The 16,570-nt window shown below is 39.7% G+C and overlaps 1 protein-coding gene across 3 annotated transcripts in view; it reads right to left on the minus strand.

The window, feature by feature from the left end:
- Positions 1–15,535: 15,535 nt before the first annotated feature.
- Positions 15,536–16,570, minus strand: part of TSG101 (tumor susceptibility 101) — a 50,325-nt gene continuing 49,290 nt past the window's right edge. For 2 of the 3 annotated variants that reach the window (XM_080643220.1, XM_080643221.1), the window contains one exon: positions 15,536–15,877. In XM_080643220.1, coding sequence (XP_080499346.1) covers positions 15,788–15,877 — 90 coding nt within the window. In that variant the 3' untranslated portion in view covers positions 15,536–15,787. The remainder of the gene's footprint in view (positions 15,878–16,570) is intronic. The other variant, XM_080643222.1, reaches the window with a different exon arrangement.

The following is a 16,570-nucleotide window of genomic DNA, read 5'->3' on the forward strand; positions in this document are numbered from 1 at the left end:
AAATTCACCGCACGCAAAGCCCACGGACTAGCTGCAGAGTCGCGAACTGTAAGTAGGGTGGGAACGTCTTTTTCAGCCAGGCTTAAGGGGAAGAATTAGGTTATAAATATAAAGTAAACTTTATTATTAGAATTTTCAGAAAGTATTCCTTTATAATTTTTGTTTAACATAACCCTTGGTTTTAGATCTTGAGTGTTTGGCAAAAAGTTGGTAAAAACAAAAAACTGTTTTCCCATGGGGAACATAATAGTGCGTTTGCTGGAGCCTTTTAGAGAGGCTGGGGAGGAGCTTCCTCCCCTGGTTCCCTCCGCTCCTCCCAGAGAAGAGCGGGAAGAAAAATTGAAGGAATGGCCTTTATGGTCCCCTCCACCTCCATGTCCTAATCCTGAAACATTTAATTCACCAATAGAATCCCCTCTACAGAAAGTCATCAGAGAAGGAATAAAGGACATGTCGGTGGAAGAAAGGCTCGCTTTTCCTGTTATACAAGTAGCTGACCCACAGTACCCAAATCAGATAATAAGAAGCCATGAAAAAATTGATTTTAAAATGATAAAAGCTTTACGAGAAAGCGTTGTTCAAAATGGTCCAACGGCTCCTTTTACAGGAGAAATCATGAATAATATTTCTGATGCATTCTTAACTCCTTCTGATTGGTATACTCTGGCTCGTGCAACTCTGAATGGAGGAGATTATTTACTATGGAAGGGAGAATACTTAGAGAAATGTCAAGAGCAAGCCCGCGCAAACGGAGGGCTGAATGCTCAAATAACTTATGAAATGCTGGCAGGACTGGGACAGTATATGGATGTACAAAATCAGCTACATTATGTGCAACAGGCGTATGAGCAAATTAGACTTTGTGGAAGGAAAGCTTGGTGGGCTTTACCAGCAAAAGGGGACCCTGAGGGATCTTTTAGTAAATGTATGCAGGGACCTACAGAGTCATTTTCTGATTTTGTGGCTCGTCTCACTCGAGCAGTGAGACGACAGATTCAACATGAGGCAGCAGGAGATATTTTAATTCAGCAATTAGCTTACGAGAATGCCAATGCTGATTGTAAAAAATGCCTGATGCCTCTGAAAAGAAATAGTACCATTACAGAGATGATTCAAGCATGTCAGAATGTGGGATCAGGCACTTTTCAAGCAAATTTACTCGCTGCTGCGGTAACAGGTAGAAATAAGAGGTGTTATAAGTGTGGAAAAATAGGACATTTCCAAAAGGAATGTAGGCAACCGAGAAGGACACAAGGTAACACTCTAGGAAGAGGCGTGAACACTCCGCCTCAAGATTTAAGCATTTCTCGGTGTCCTAGATGTCAGAAAGGGAACCACCAGGCCAGTTCTTGTAAATCAAAATTTCATAGAAATGGGCAGCTGCTAGATCCAGATAGATGGCATGGTCAGTTGCCGGGAAACGGCCAGAGGGGCGCCCCCCAGCCCCGTCATCAATAGGGGAAATCTGCCCTTCAAGGCCCACAGTGGATTCTCTCATCCGAGCAACTCCAGGAAGCGCAGGCCTGGATCTTAACAGCACTATAGCGGTCACTTTGACCCCCGATATGGCTCGGCAAGCTATTCCTACAGGAATTTGGGGACCTGTGCCACTAGGAACTTTAGGATTAATCTTAGGGAGGAGTGGAAACACTCTAAAAGGACTAACTGTCCTACCTGGAGTCATTGATTCAGAGTATGAAGGAGAAGTTAAAGTTATACTAGAATGTAATCATATTATGCAAATTACTCCAGGACAAAGAATTGCTCAGATACTACTTCTACCTTATGTTCAGCAAGGTGAGGCTATAAATAGGAAAAGAAAGATGCAAGAATTTGGAAGCTCAGACATCTATTGGATACATGAAATTAACAAAACCCGTCCCATGATTAATTTAAGAATAGAGGAAAAACAATTTAGGGGTCTAGTGGACACTGGAGCAGATGTTAGTGTTATAAGTAAAGAATTCTGGCCTCCAAGTTGGTCCATGGTAGAAGCTATGGGCTCAGTTAAAGGAGTAGGAGTTCCTGATAATACACAACGTAGTGCTGCAGTGTTAAGGTGGCAAGATGAGGAAGGACAGACAGGATGGTTTCAGCCCTACATCATTTCTGGAATTGCAGTCAATTTGTGGGGCCGGGATGTTTTAGAAGGTTTACAGGCATGTATTGTTACCGGCAAAGGAAAGAAGTTAACTGAGATAGGATATCAACCTTTTTTAGGAGTGGCCACTGTTCAGTCTCCTCACCCTCACGCTGATCCTATACAATGGAAAGATGATAAACCTGTATGGGTGGATCAGTGGCCATTAACCAAGGAGAAATTAAGTCATATTCATGAATTAATACAAGAGCAAATAGAGGCTGGCCACATAGAACCTTCCAATAGTCCCTGGAATACGCCTATATTTACAATCCCTAAAAAGGCCACAGGAAAATGGCGATTGTTACATGATCTTAGAGCAGTTAATGCTACTATGCATACCATGGGAGCTTTACAACCTGGACTCCCAGCGCCTTCACAAATCCCTTTAAATTGGTCCCTCATAGTAGTAGATCTTAAGGATTGTTTTTTCACCATTCCCTTGGCACCTCAAGATAAAAAGAGATTTGCATTTTCAGTGCCATCTATTAATAATATAGAGCCTATGAAAAGGTATCAATGGAAGGTTTTACCTCAAGGAATGGCCAATAGCCCTACTTTGTGTCAAAAATATGTGGCTCAAGCTGTTCAGCCTTTAAGGGACAAATATTCCCAATGTTACATTATTCATTACATGGATGACTTGCTCTTAGCAAGCCCACGGGAAGAACAGACCTTGGCCATGTTTTCCCAATTAGAGGAGGAGCTCCCTAAATGGGGCTTAAGAATTGCTCCAGAGAAGGTACAAAAAGAAATACCTTTCCAATATCTGGGAACCATAATTGAAAACCAAAGCATTAGGCCTCAGAAGGTGGAGATAAGAAAAGATTGTCTTAAAACCTTAAATGACTTTCAGAAATTATTAGGAGACATTAACTGGTTAAGACCTTATCTGAAGATCTCTACAGGAGAAATGACAAATTTATTTAGTTTACTTAGAGGTGACTCTAATCTTTCTTCTCCTCGAACTTTAACAGATGAAGCTAGAAATGAGTTGCTAAGGGTTGAGCAGGCAATTTCCTCAGCCCAAGTAGCACGGGTACAGCCCGAATTACCTTTATTGGGACAAATTAACCCTACTGCAAATAGTCCCACTGGAGTCATCTTTCAAAATAAAAATTCTCCCGCCATTATTGAATGGGTCCACCTAGGACATCAATCCTCTAAAACTGCAGTTACATATGTAGAACTATTGGCCCAATTATTATTTCAAATTAGAAAACGTTGTAAACAGCTTAGAGGGGAAGAGCCCCAGTGTATCTACCTCCCCCTCACTGGAAAGCAATTAGAAATGTTATTTCAGACTGATATAAATTGGCAAATTGGACTAAGTGGATATTCAGGGGAACTTAGCTGTCATCTATTAAAAGATAAATTACTACAATTTTTATATAATACCTCCATCATTATACCAAAAAATACTAGGCAGGAACCTATTCCTGGAGCTTTAACTGTTTTTACTGATGGTTCATCTAATGGGAAAGCTGCCTATCATACAATAAATTCAGACCGAGTCATACTGACCAGTCATACTTCTGTACAAAGAATTGAACTAGAAGCTATTAAGGCTGCATTGCAGGATTTCCAAGAACCTCTTAATATTGTCTCTGATTCCTTTTATGCTGCAAACTTAGTGAATAGAATTGAAACTGCCCGGTTGAAATGGCTTAGTGACCAAAGTTTATTTTTACTATTCAAACAAGTTCAGCAGATTGTACAACAGAGACAATATCCTTTCTACATCACCCATATCAGGGCTCATAGTGTCTTACCTGGTCCTTTAACAAAAGGAAATGCACAGGCTGATAAACTGGTTGCTTTATTAAAAGAAGCCTTAGAATCTCATCAGCTTTTACATCAGCCTGCCAAAATGTTGTCTAAACAATTCTCAATCACTCGACAACAGGCAAAACAGATTATTAAGGAATGTCCAACCTGCATGTTACATCTACCTCAAGGGCCTAACACAGGAGTCAACCCTAGAGGTTTGCTAAGAGACCATATCTGGCAAATGGATGTAACGCATTATAATTCCTTTGGACGCCTTGGGGCATTACATGTCTCTGTAGATACCTTTTCAAAAGTCCTATGGGCTACTGCATCTACAGGAGAAACAGCAAAACAGGTTATTAATCATTGCCTAGCTGCTTTTGCTGTCATGGGAATTCCAAAAATTATTAAAACTGATAATGGGCCTGCTTACACGAGCTGTCAATTCCAGGAATTTTGTAAAAGGTGGAAAATTCAGCATATTACAGGAATACCATATAATTCCCAAGGACAGGCCATTATTGAACGACAGCATCAGCGGCTAAAATCCCAACTTGAAAAACAAAAAGGTGGGATGATGGAGAAATCACCTGCAGGTAGATTGCACCAAGCCTTAATTACTTTAAATTTTTTCACTTGTGATGATGAAGGAAAGACACCTATGGAGCTGCATTGGTGTCAGAACAAAACAAAAGAAAATGGTCTAGTTAAGTGGAAGGATCCCGAATCTGGTTTATGGAAGGGACCTGATCCATTATTAACCTTTGGCAGAGGGTATGCTTGTATATTTCCAGAGAATTTTTCCAAACCCGTGTGGATTCCTGCTAGAAATATCAAACTGCAACAGGGATCCAAGAGAGAAACTAGCCAGACTGAGGACCTTGCACCTGGAGCCACACCATGCAGCTGCAGACAATCAACTACCTCAGCCACAGAGAGCAGCGACTCCAAGCAATCCACTGAAGATGAGGAGCAGGAGGAAGACGAGCTGGACAACAAACAGCCCAGAGACCACCTGGAGCATGGTAAAAGAAGACGGTACAGACTCCTGAGAACGTCTTTGTTGCCATGCTAGTAGTGATCAGCTGTACGGTAATATTACCTGGGGAAAATGGGCAAAAAAGGGGAAGTATTTTTGGACTTATGTTCCCGACCCTTCATGGGTAAGAACCCTTATGTGTGATTCCCTGCCTAATCTAGTATCCAGGAGGAACATGGGTGGGGCAAGGAAGTAGGGGACTATCACTACTTGCTCCTGGGAAAGGTGCAGAGAATGTACAGTTTGAATTTGAATTGCCATTGGCTTAGAGCAAAGAATATCCTTACATGGTATTTTTCCTCATATTCGCCATCTTTCCCTTTTCCAGCTAATGAATTAAAGTTTTTACAAATTCATAAATGCATTGGGGATTTCTGTGCTCATGTAAAGCGAAAAGGCCAGTTTAAAAACGAGTGCGCATAGTTTTTGAGCTGGGCTTGACACTTTTCTGTGTACAGAATAAAAACCCTAGAGATTTTAGCTTTAAAGATGGCGAAGATGAACTGGGAGACAAATTAAAGCTAGTTTCCCAAGGCATTTTAAGCAGCCCCTTTTGAAATTCCCGCCCTGAGGCAAGTAACCAGGAGGAAGTAGATAACAAGTTTGCATATGAATGGCGGATGCAAAAACTAGTAAATCATTTATGAATATAAATATTTGTTTGATGGATTTTTTTTTCCATGTTAAAATTTCAAAGCCTTAACAGAGATGATTCTTGTAAAGCTCCAAGGGCCCAGAGTAATACAAGAAAATTATTCTCTCTTCTTAAAAGAAATCCTTTTAAAACATCTAATATACTTGAAATTGCATGGTATTATTCTACAATGTCATTATAATTTTTGATATTTTACAAACAGCATATTGTACAATTAATCCAAACAAACTTAAAAATCTAAATTTTTTTTTTTTTAATGTTTGGCAGCAATTTAAAAGGAACTCTCTTCTCACAATTCAATTGCTCACAGCTGTTGCTTGAGTTTTCAGTTCATTCTGAGGTTGAAACCTCATGTTGGATGGTACCATAGATCTGTCTCTCGCACGATGGTGTGAGCTGGGCCCGCCCTGGAGAATAAACCTGGGTTCCCCAAGATATATGATCAATACCGGGGCCCCCCACCAGTGGGGGGATCCCAAGGCAGGTGCTGGGCATGGAGGCCATAGGGGCATAGGCTACCAAGGAGACAGAACTGAACCTTACATCACCCTGCTTGGCCCCGGAGGATGGCTGGTTAGTCAATGACGGGTAAGACTCCTCAAGGGAGGGGCAACCTAAGACAGGCACAGTCGCAGGGGGCCATCAGGAGAGAACTTGGGGGTCAACAGAGGTGTGGCACAGATCCTCACCACCCCAACATTACAGGGGCTTGAACACTCGCCCCTTCTGAGGGAGGTCTCCTGCCCCATGGCTACTTCGTGCTTCCCATGCCCAGCTCAGATTGGGACCCAGGCAACAAACAGATTTGGCCCAGCTAAGACTGAGACCCAGTTACAAACAAGAGACTTGGCCCAGCTAAGACTGAGACCCAGGCAACAGAGAAGTGGTTGATGGCAGCTGCCCTATACCTAAATCTAGCCTAAATCCAGGAGTGCTCAGGGCTTTCTCAAGGATGCATATAATCCTTTCCATTAACTAAAATTGTTGTTAAAGTATTAAATTTGACAGTAAATTAGTCAAGTTTTCAGATTAATTTAAATTGACTAAATGAAATAAGGGAATATTCAAGAAAATCTAATTGTACAAAAGGCTGTTCCTAAAGTATTAACCAAAATTTCTATTGGTAATTCATTTCATGGTAAAATTGCTTAACATGCAATGAACCTAAAGCAGTCATATTTTTGTGCAAAAAATTAAAATTTAAAGTTATCAAGACTGCATTATATATTTTTCAAAAGCCTCCTAATAATTAAATCAAAAAAAAAAAAGGGGGGGGGATAGTGGAGTAATATTATATAAGGAAAAATACCTTGTAAGTAAATTACATCTAGAAAAAATTTTTACTTTGAAAATTAATTTTCATTTGTTACGCTAACAGCAAGACACCCATGAAAAACACACATGGTGTCAAAATAAGCCAAAGGAAAATTAGTTGGGCAAAAATAAAAAGGATCCCAAGTCAAATTTATAGAAAAGACACCTTTATTAACTTTTGGTCGAGAATATGTTTGTATATTTTCAGAAAACAACTCCAAGACCATGTGGATTCCTGCAACAGAGAGGAATTGACAGGTCTGCTCCAACCACGAAGACAAGATGAGAAACAGTCCAGAGATGGAAGATGCTGACGACGGCTCGCCATGCTAGCAGTCAGCAGCTGTGCGTCGCTGCAGGTTGCCCAGGACCAAACCAGAGAGGGTCGGACCTGCATTAACACCATTTGTCCACCATCCGGAACTGAAATATCATTGCTGACATGTACACATAAGGAACTGTTTGACATTGAAACTGGGACTCAGAACCGTTGGACATTGAAATTGGGACTCAAACATTTTTGTTCTCATACATTTATTCCTAGTCTGCAAATGCAAGATTTTCTTTTAAGGAAAGAAACGGGGGAGATGCCGGAAACCGATCATTGTCTCACTAATTAGAAAGGTGTGGACAAGGAACCTTGGAAGGCTGGTCAACCTTGAAGCTCTGAAAGGTCAGAGCCAACCACTCCCTATCTAATTGAGACAATGGTAATTGAGGCAACTTCCCCATCTTGTAATCATGTAAATCCTTACTGATATGATAATCCGCTTATTACCTGCTTAAGGGTAATGGGTGTATCCCATAGCCTCAATAAAAGGGATGGCAAGGCCAAAGCAAAGGGTAGTCCTCCCACTAGAGTTGGGCTTCCGCCTGGCCCCCCAATATTTCCAAATTAACTCTTTTCCAAGTCTCTTTTCATTTGTGTGCGGCCTTCTCCAGAACCTGAACCCTGAATCGGAACCCTGAACCACGAGGGACGTGAAAGGGGTTCCCACACATGCTGTGCAAAAGGTAAGATTTCATTCTTTTTTTGTGGCTGAATAATAATTCCATTGTATGTATGTATCACTGCTTTTTTATTCCTTCATCTGATAGGCTCTTGGGTTGCTTATAGTGAAAATTTTTTTAACACTAGTGGGTATGAAAAAATAATTTGTTTAATCAAGTGACTTTCAAGGTTTACATTCTAAAGTCACAAATTAATTGTTTTCAGATTACTGTACTAAGTGTTCAGAAGTGAAAGTAACACTATAGTTTTTTTTTTTACTGCCTGACTCTCCAAAATTGTACTAGACTTTTCATTGGTGAAATACAGAGTAGATAAATTCAAGATATACTTTAGAGATAAAATATCCAGGACTGCTGATAGATTATGTGTAGTGAGGGGCAGAGAGGAATAAAAAACGACTTCTAGATTATTTTCCTTGAACAATTGATTTCATGGTGGTTCCATTTATCTGGGTTAGGATGCTTTGAAGGGTGTGAGAGAAAGGAGTGCTAGGTTGGGAAGGGGTGCGGAATCAAGGTTTCCAATTGGGACATGTTAAATTTGAGATAATCTGAAAAGACATTCAAGAGGAAATATCAAACAGGTAGCTGATTAAATTTGGGCATCACTGTATTTTAAGGTCATTGGAATAGTTTTTCTCTAGTGGTAGGCTAAAACTGAGTACATGATTAAGTTTATTCATTTTAATTTTGATATTAAAATTATTTAAATTTTGTTTCATAACTTTATAAAATATTTATGGATTGAGGGCAGTCTGATTCAGCAGTATTATCCATTACACTTCCAGTAGCAATTCCTTCGTCAGCCACTGGGGTGGGTTAAGGATAGAGCCAAATCTTTTTTTTTTTTTTTTTTACACTCCTCACCCGAGGATATTTTTCCATAGGTTTTTTTAAAAAATATATATTTTATTGATTTTTTACAGAGAGGAAGGGAGAGGGATAGAGAGTTAGAAACATCAATGAGAGAGAAACATAGATCAGCTGCCTCCTGCACAACCCCCACTGGGGATGTGCCCGCAACCAAGGTACATGCCCTTGACCGGAATCGAACCTGGGACCCTTCAGTCCGCAGGCCAACACTCTATCCACTGAGCCAAACCAGGTAGGGCTCCATAGGTTTTTAGAAAGTGGAAGAGAGGGGGAAAGACAGAGAGAAATATTGATGTGAGAGAAACACATAGATTGGTTGCCTCCTGCATGAGTCTCAACCAAGGCCTGGGCGGGGAGGAGCCTGCAACCAAGGTACGTGCCCTTGATGGGAATCAAACCCAGAACCCTTTGGGTTGCAGGCCAAAGCTCTATCCAAACTGGCCAAACTGGCTAGGGCTAGAGCCAGATCTTGAATGTGCCTGAGCCTCTGCCTCTGTGCGATCATGGGTTACTTAGGGTAGTTTTTTTCAACCTTTTTCATCTCATGGTACACATAAACTAGTTACTGAAATTCTGCAGCACACCAAAATATATATATACTAGGGGCCCGGTGCATGACATTCATACACTGGTGGGCGGGGGTTGGTCCCTCAGCCCTAAGGGGATGTCCGACTGACAGCTTAGGCCCACTCCCTAAGCCGCAGTTGGACATCCTTAGTGCTGCTGCAGAGGCAGGAAAGGCTCCCGCCACCACCGCTGAGCTCACCAGCCATCAGTTTGGCTTGTGGCTGAGCAGTGCTTCCCCTGTGGGAGCGCACTGACCATCAAGGGGCAGCTCCTGCATTGAGTGTCTGCCCCCTGGTGGTCAGTGTGTGTCATAGCGACTGGTCGTTCCACCGTTCGGTCATTTTGCATATTACCCTTTTATTATAAAGGATTTTTGCTGACCTGATAATAAAAATAGGTATAATTTTGATTGCTTCACACAGAATGGCTATTGTGTTGGCTCTCATTTTTTTAAATTTGATAATCTAAGGGAAAAGAGGTCAGTGCTCCTGACTAATCAGGTATAGCATGTTTTAAAATTTTTGCAGCACATCTAGTGTCCTCTTGAGGCACATAGGTTGAAAATCACTGACTTAGGGGAATGTGTTAATTTGCAAATATTTGTTAATTTCTCAGATTTCCTTATGTTATTTCTAATTTAATTCTGTTGTGGTATGAGAATATACCTTGTTATGATTTTAGCTCTTAAACTTGAGATTTTGTGGCTTAGCAGGTAGTCTATCATGGAAAACATTCCATGCACACTTGATAATGTATATTCTGTTGCTGGGTGTTTTAAGATGCCATTTAGCTCTGGTAGTGCTGTTCAAGTGTTCTGTATCCTTGTTGATTATCTTAGTAGTTGTACTATTTTTTTTTAAATATATTTTATTGATATTTTACAGAGAGGAAGGGAGAGGGATAGAGAGCTAGAAACATCGATGAGAGAGAAACATCGATCAGCTGCCTCCTGCACACCCCCCTCTGGGGATGTGCCCGCAACCAAGGTACATGTCCTTGACCGGAATCGAACCCGGGACCCTTCAGTCCGCAGGCTGACGCTCTATCCACTGAGCCAAACCGGTTTCGGCTGTACTATTTTTTTAAAAAAATATATTTTATTGATTTTTACAGAGAGGAAGGGAGAGGGATAGAGAGCTAGAAACATCGATGAGAGAGAAACATTGACCATCTGCCTCCTGCACACCCCCTACTGGGGATGTGCCCGCAACCAAGGTACATGTCCTTGACCGGAATCGAACCCGGGACCCTTCATTCCGCAGGCAGACACTCTATCCACTGAGCCAAACCGGATAGGGCTGTACTATTTTTTTAAAGTATATTTTTATTGATTTCAGAGAGGAAGGGAAAGGGAGAGATAGAAACATCAATGATGAGAACCATTGATCAGCTGCCTCCTCTAAGTCCCACACCAGATCAAGCCCACAACCTGGGCATGTGCCCTGACCAGGGATTGAATCTGTGACCTTCTGGTTCATAGGTCGATGCTCAACCTCTGAGCCATGCCAGATGGGCTGAGTAGTTGTTTTATTCATAATCAGTGTGGTGTTGGTTTTCAATTCAATTATTGAATTGTCTACTTCTCCAATTTTTGCTTCATGTATTTTAGGACCTATGTTTATAATAACTCTGTTATTACAAAATATCCCTCTTTGTTTCTAATAACATTTTTCAGTTAAGAATTTGTCTATTGTTAGTAGGGCTACTGAGGTTCCCTTGTAGAACAACTACAAAAAATGGGTGCATCATTTTCCACCCTTTTATGTTCAACCTATTATAACTTTTAAAATCTAAAATGTGTCTTTTCTACAGAGCAACAGAGTTAAGATCTCATTTTACTCAGTTTGAAAATATGTCTTTTGAATGGATTTGTTTATTCAGTTTTTTTCTATTGATATGTTTGGATTTATGCATGCCATTTGGCTGTTTTCTGTGTCTTGTGTCTTCTTTTGTTCCTTGGTTCCTCTTTTACTTCGTTGTGCATTAAAGGGATGTTTTCTAAAGTGGCATTTAATTTTTATTAAATTTTAAGTATGTCTTTTGAGTGTTTAAGTGGTTGTTCTTAGGGTTACATTATCAGCTTGTCTTTTGTGTAGAAGCTAAGAGAAGAAGAAAAATATACATTTATAAAGTTTTTCTTAACATTGACCTTATTTTTCATCCAAGTTTTTTTTAGTATATTTTTATTGATTCAGAGAGGAAGGGAGGGGGAGAGAGAGAGAAACATCAATGATGAGAGAGAATCATTGACTGGCTGCCTCCTACACGCCCCCTACTAGGGATCAAGCCCGCAACCCAGGCATGTGCCCTTAACCGGAATTGAACCCGGACCCTTTAGTCCATAGGCAGATGCTCTACCCATTGAGCCAAACCGGCTAGGGTTTTGAAATGTACTGGCAGGTTTCATATTTTATGACTTGGAAAACCTATGGTTAACTCTCCTGTTTCCTAATATTATTTGTTTGGGACACAGCCCTTTTACCCCCTCATTTTGCTATTTTTGATTTCTCTCTCTTTCCCTAAGAATTAGCTTTCTATTTTATTGATATTGGTTTTTTTAAATCTTACTATCTGCTCTTATCTTCATTGATCAATAACTTTATGACCAATAATTTTGTCATTGATTTTAATGTTTTAAAAGATACATTTAAAAATATACATTTACCTTTTTTTGGTTTTGTGGCACTTAGTCGTTCAGTTCTAAATATTTTGTAATTCCTAATTTTCTAAGACAGTGAGTTAAGAGTATTTTTTCCCTTTAAAACATTTTAAAATTTGTGCTATAAATGGGTTGATTCTAACTTAGCTCAATTGAGATCAGAGAAATGTGGCTTGTCCAACTTCAGCTCTTTCAAATCTCTTCTTGACTTAGTCAATAGGAAGTGTAAATGTTCCTTGTTTTGGAGGAAAAATAGGTTTTACTGGGCATGATAATCTTTCTATATCGATTCAATCACACTTACTTTGTTGTTTACTAAATTACTAATTTTTAATTTTACTAATCTGTATAAATTTCTGATAAAGGTATGTTCTAAGTGTCCACTATAATTGTGAATCAAATATACCTTGCATTTCCCAAATTTTTTTCATGTATTTTGATGCTAATTTATTACTAGTTGCATCTAAGTTTATAATTATTACATATTGTTGGATTGTTTCATATATCATGTAGTGTTACCCATTTTAATGCTTTTTTATTGAAAATTCTATTTGTTTGCTAATACTATAGCTACACTGCCCTTCTTTTGGCTAATAGTTACCACTTTTTAAGTTCAGTAAGAAAAAAAATTTTGATAAAGCTAATGCTGTTTAAATAGTTCACATACCTAAAACATCAGACTACCCCAAAATTATTCCCTTATCTAATGGGACTAAGGCCTGGTTTATGTTTTTCCTAACAATTATATTCTACCTATGCTTGTTTCTCTCTGTTCCCCACTTAACTAAGCTTTGTGCTATAAATGGGTTATTCTCTGAGAAAAATTATTTAAAAGACTTAATGAGTATTCATGTTTCTCAAAATGGAATGAACCAAATCTACTGTATTTGTGCACAATAGACTAAACAAAGAAACAACAAAAAAGTTTTATTTCTTTGGGTAGATATTGTTGGAATTGTGGTATAGCTGGAGATTGATAGAGAACCATATCCCCCCCCCCTAATAAAACCCCCCACAGATTTACGTTTTAGATAAATCTAAAAAAAAACATTATTTTAGACGAGAACATTTTCTGACATGAATTTTTTCTTCTCAGTGGCTAACTTATGAAGCCTGGAAATTTAGAGCATTTCCCCAAAACCGTATTATTGGGAATGGCTGTCACCAGGACACTGCTGGTTTTGTTTCCTGACTGGGCAGAGGCTTGGTATCCACTCTGAAAGCTGTCATGGGCTGGTCCTTGGAGAGCATGGGGACTCCGTGGTAAGCACCTTTGAACCATGCATACTCTTGTGAAATACATCTTGACTATATTAATCATAAAACTATTTAATCATAAAGTAAAAATAGCTTCTGGGTGGAGAGAAAGAACTTTTATTGCACTTTTAGGCCCTTTTGTTAGTTTTTTTTTTTTTTTTAGTTTTTGGCACATTATTTATTTTTATAATCTACCAGAAACACAAGTTTGAAAAAACTGAGAATGTTACTGTTACTTTAATGTTACACGTATTAGATATTTGTGGTTAAGATTATAATTACAGCACTAAGTAACATGATGTAGTTTATATTTAACTTGGGCCACTCTAGTTCACTCCAATTCATGAGTGAACATGAATCCTCATATTAATTAGAAAAATTTAAAGAAAGAGGAGGAGTAATATAGTCATAGCAGTTCTTCTTTTCCTTGTTTCTTCTGGCTAAGAACCCTTGAAATGCACCTAATATAAACCTGGCTATGGAAAAGGACTTGAAATTATAAAAGTTAAAACTGTCACTTTCTTGTTTGGAGAATCTTGCCAAGATAATAGAATAGTGGGCCCCATCCCTGGAGATCTTGAAGAAGCAGATTTGAGGTGGGACTTGGACATGTGAATTTCTAGATAGTTCCGTTGAACATTCCAAGTTGAAAACCACTCAGGGCAATTATAATAGTTATACTAAGATTTTTTAAAGTCCTGTTATAGAATACCATGCAATAAATAGATTTTTGGGTATCTTTTTCTTAGTTCCTGTGTGGAATGGAGTGAACATTGCTGGGGCCCTCTGAAGGACTGAACTCAATATAGGAACTGATAAAGATCCCCAGCAGTGGGAGAATGTTCACAAAGTAATTGCCAGGTAAGATGTTTTTTTGTATTTTTGGGAACTAGGAAGTGAGTGAGCCTGAACTCTGCCAGAGGAATGAGATTAGCTCCCTTAAATATATGTTGTCATATTTCCAATAATATTCTTTCAAGAGCACTTTTTATTTTTTGTGTGATCATATTCACGATTATATATTTTTAAAAAATATATTTTTATTGATTTCAGAGAGGAAGGGAGAGGGAGAGAACATCAATGATGAGAATCATTGATTGGCTGCCTCCTGCATACCTCCCATTGGGGATCGAGCCTGCAGCCCGAGCATGTCCCCTTGACTGGAATCAAACCTGGGACCCTTCAGTCTGCAGGTCCGTGCTCTATCCACTGAGCCAAACCAGTGAGGGCCAGATTATATATTCTTAAGCAGTGATGTCTTACTGCTGAGCCTAACCACAGTGCCTACCATCTAGTAGGCACTCACTGTTGACTGACAATATATTATTTTAAACTGCTGCTATATAGACTTAACTGTTAGTGGTAAAACTGATTTAATATTAATTTCTGGATCTCAGCGCCTTACCTTAAATAACCCCTCTAAGAAATTTCTAGGAATAAACTGCCTGCTCCCTAAATATCTTGAAAACATCTCAAAATTAGGACATTTTTTTATAACCTCATGAACCTTCTGTTCTACTAGATGAGCTCTGCAGGACAGTACAGCTCATTTGGTGGTCCCAAACAGAACCACTTGCCAGGAAGGCGGACTTCAAATGACAATAGAAGCGTAGTTCATTGCCCTAGCAGTCCGTGGTCGGCAAACTGCGGCTCGCGAGCCACATGCGGCTCTTTGGCCCCTTGAGTGTGGCTCTTCCACAAAATACCACGGCCTGGGCGAGTCTATTTTGAAGTGGCATTAGAAGAAGTTTAAGTTTAAAAACTTAGGCTCTCAAAAGAAATTTCAATCGTTGTACTGTTGATATTTGGCTCTGTTGACTAATGAGTTTGCCGACCACTGCCCTAGCTGGTTTGACGCAGTAGATAGAGCGCCGGCCTGCAGACAGAAGGGTCCCAGGTTTGATTCCACTCAAGGGCACATATTCGTTTCAGGCTCGATCCCTGGCAACCAATCGATGTCTCCCCGCTCCACTTTGTCTAAAAACGAATGGGATAATATTCTTGGGTGAGGATTAACAACAAAAGAGTAGTTCATCGCACCTTCTTCCTCAGTTATGGCCAGACCATCTTGCCTAGTTAACATGAATTCTTAGGTGTAGAGGTTGGCCACTTTCTTCTTGATGAAAAGTTATATGATAGTCAGGCCTAGAAAGGAAACAAATCTAGGTAGGGATTGCCTGGCAGGAGGGTATCACTCAGGACTTATTAAAGTTTCATGAATTTTTCCTAAAGATGTTCAATAAAGAAGAAAACAGTTATGCAACAAATTTTATTTAGCATAGTCAGTCCGAACATTCAGCACAAAAGTTTACAGAGGATAGAAAGTGCATTAATAAAAGCCAGTCTTTACCAAAAGAAAACAGAAAATATATTATTGATTCAAAATATTTTACACTTGAGTGATAAACTGCAATAACTTATTCTGGTCATCTACTGATCAGAGAAAGAAAGAGAGAAAAGAATGCTTTAAGAAGAGCTCGTCTCCAGCTGGTGTCAGAGAAGTCAGTAGAGGTCACTGAGACCGGCAGTCTTTCTTGCTTTTTGCATTAGTGCCCTCAGCTGGAACTGTTTACGGGACAGAAGACGTACATGCTGGGAGGGGGAAAAAGTTTCAACAGTTTAGAACGGCTTTGGCCCAGGTATGAAGTATCAGACAGTCTGTAACACAGATGTGACCCAAGAATCCTAAACTCATTATATCAACCTTCCTTTGAAACCAATACTTCATTACATATGGTTTTTTAAACTCCACTAGCTTCATGCTGGTAGGTTGTGTTAAGGAAAGTAATCTTCTGGTACCTTATAAAGATATATTTCACAAGAAAAGCACCATATTGCAGAATATAGCTCAGGAATTTGAGCTACATCTTGAGACTATCAAGATGCCAGGTAAATTTGTACTATGATCCTAATGAAGTTACAAAAAACTTTGATAACTATGACTGTTTGTCCTCACTTGGCTAGGAAGGGCAGGGATGAGCAGCACAAGGCCAGCTTTTGTCCCATGCTTAACAAATAGCATACCTCTTTTGCCTCCTCTCCAAGTGCATCTGTCCCTCAGCTATGCCACCTAAGTAGGGGACAGTGTATGGAAGGGAGACCCCTTTGGTCTCCTGTTTATGCCCAGCCATCATGTGTTTGCACAAGGTCCTCACTGAGATAGGCAAGATCATCGAGTGACCCGACTAGCCTCACATGTACACTGAATCATCAACAGCAGCCAGATTGAATATCCAAAGGGTGGCTACTGCTCTTCCCAAAACCATGCTGCTTATGACCCAACAA

Source organism: Plecotus auritus (assembly GCF_963455305.1).
Source record: "Plecotus auritus genome assembly, chromosome: 9".
Lineage (NCBI taxonomy): Eukaryota > Metazoa > Chordata > Mammalia > Chiroptera > Vespertilionidae > Plecotus > Plecotus auritus.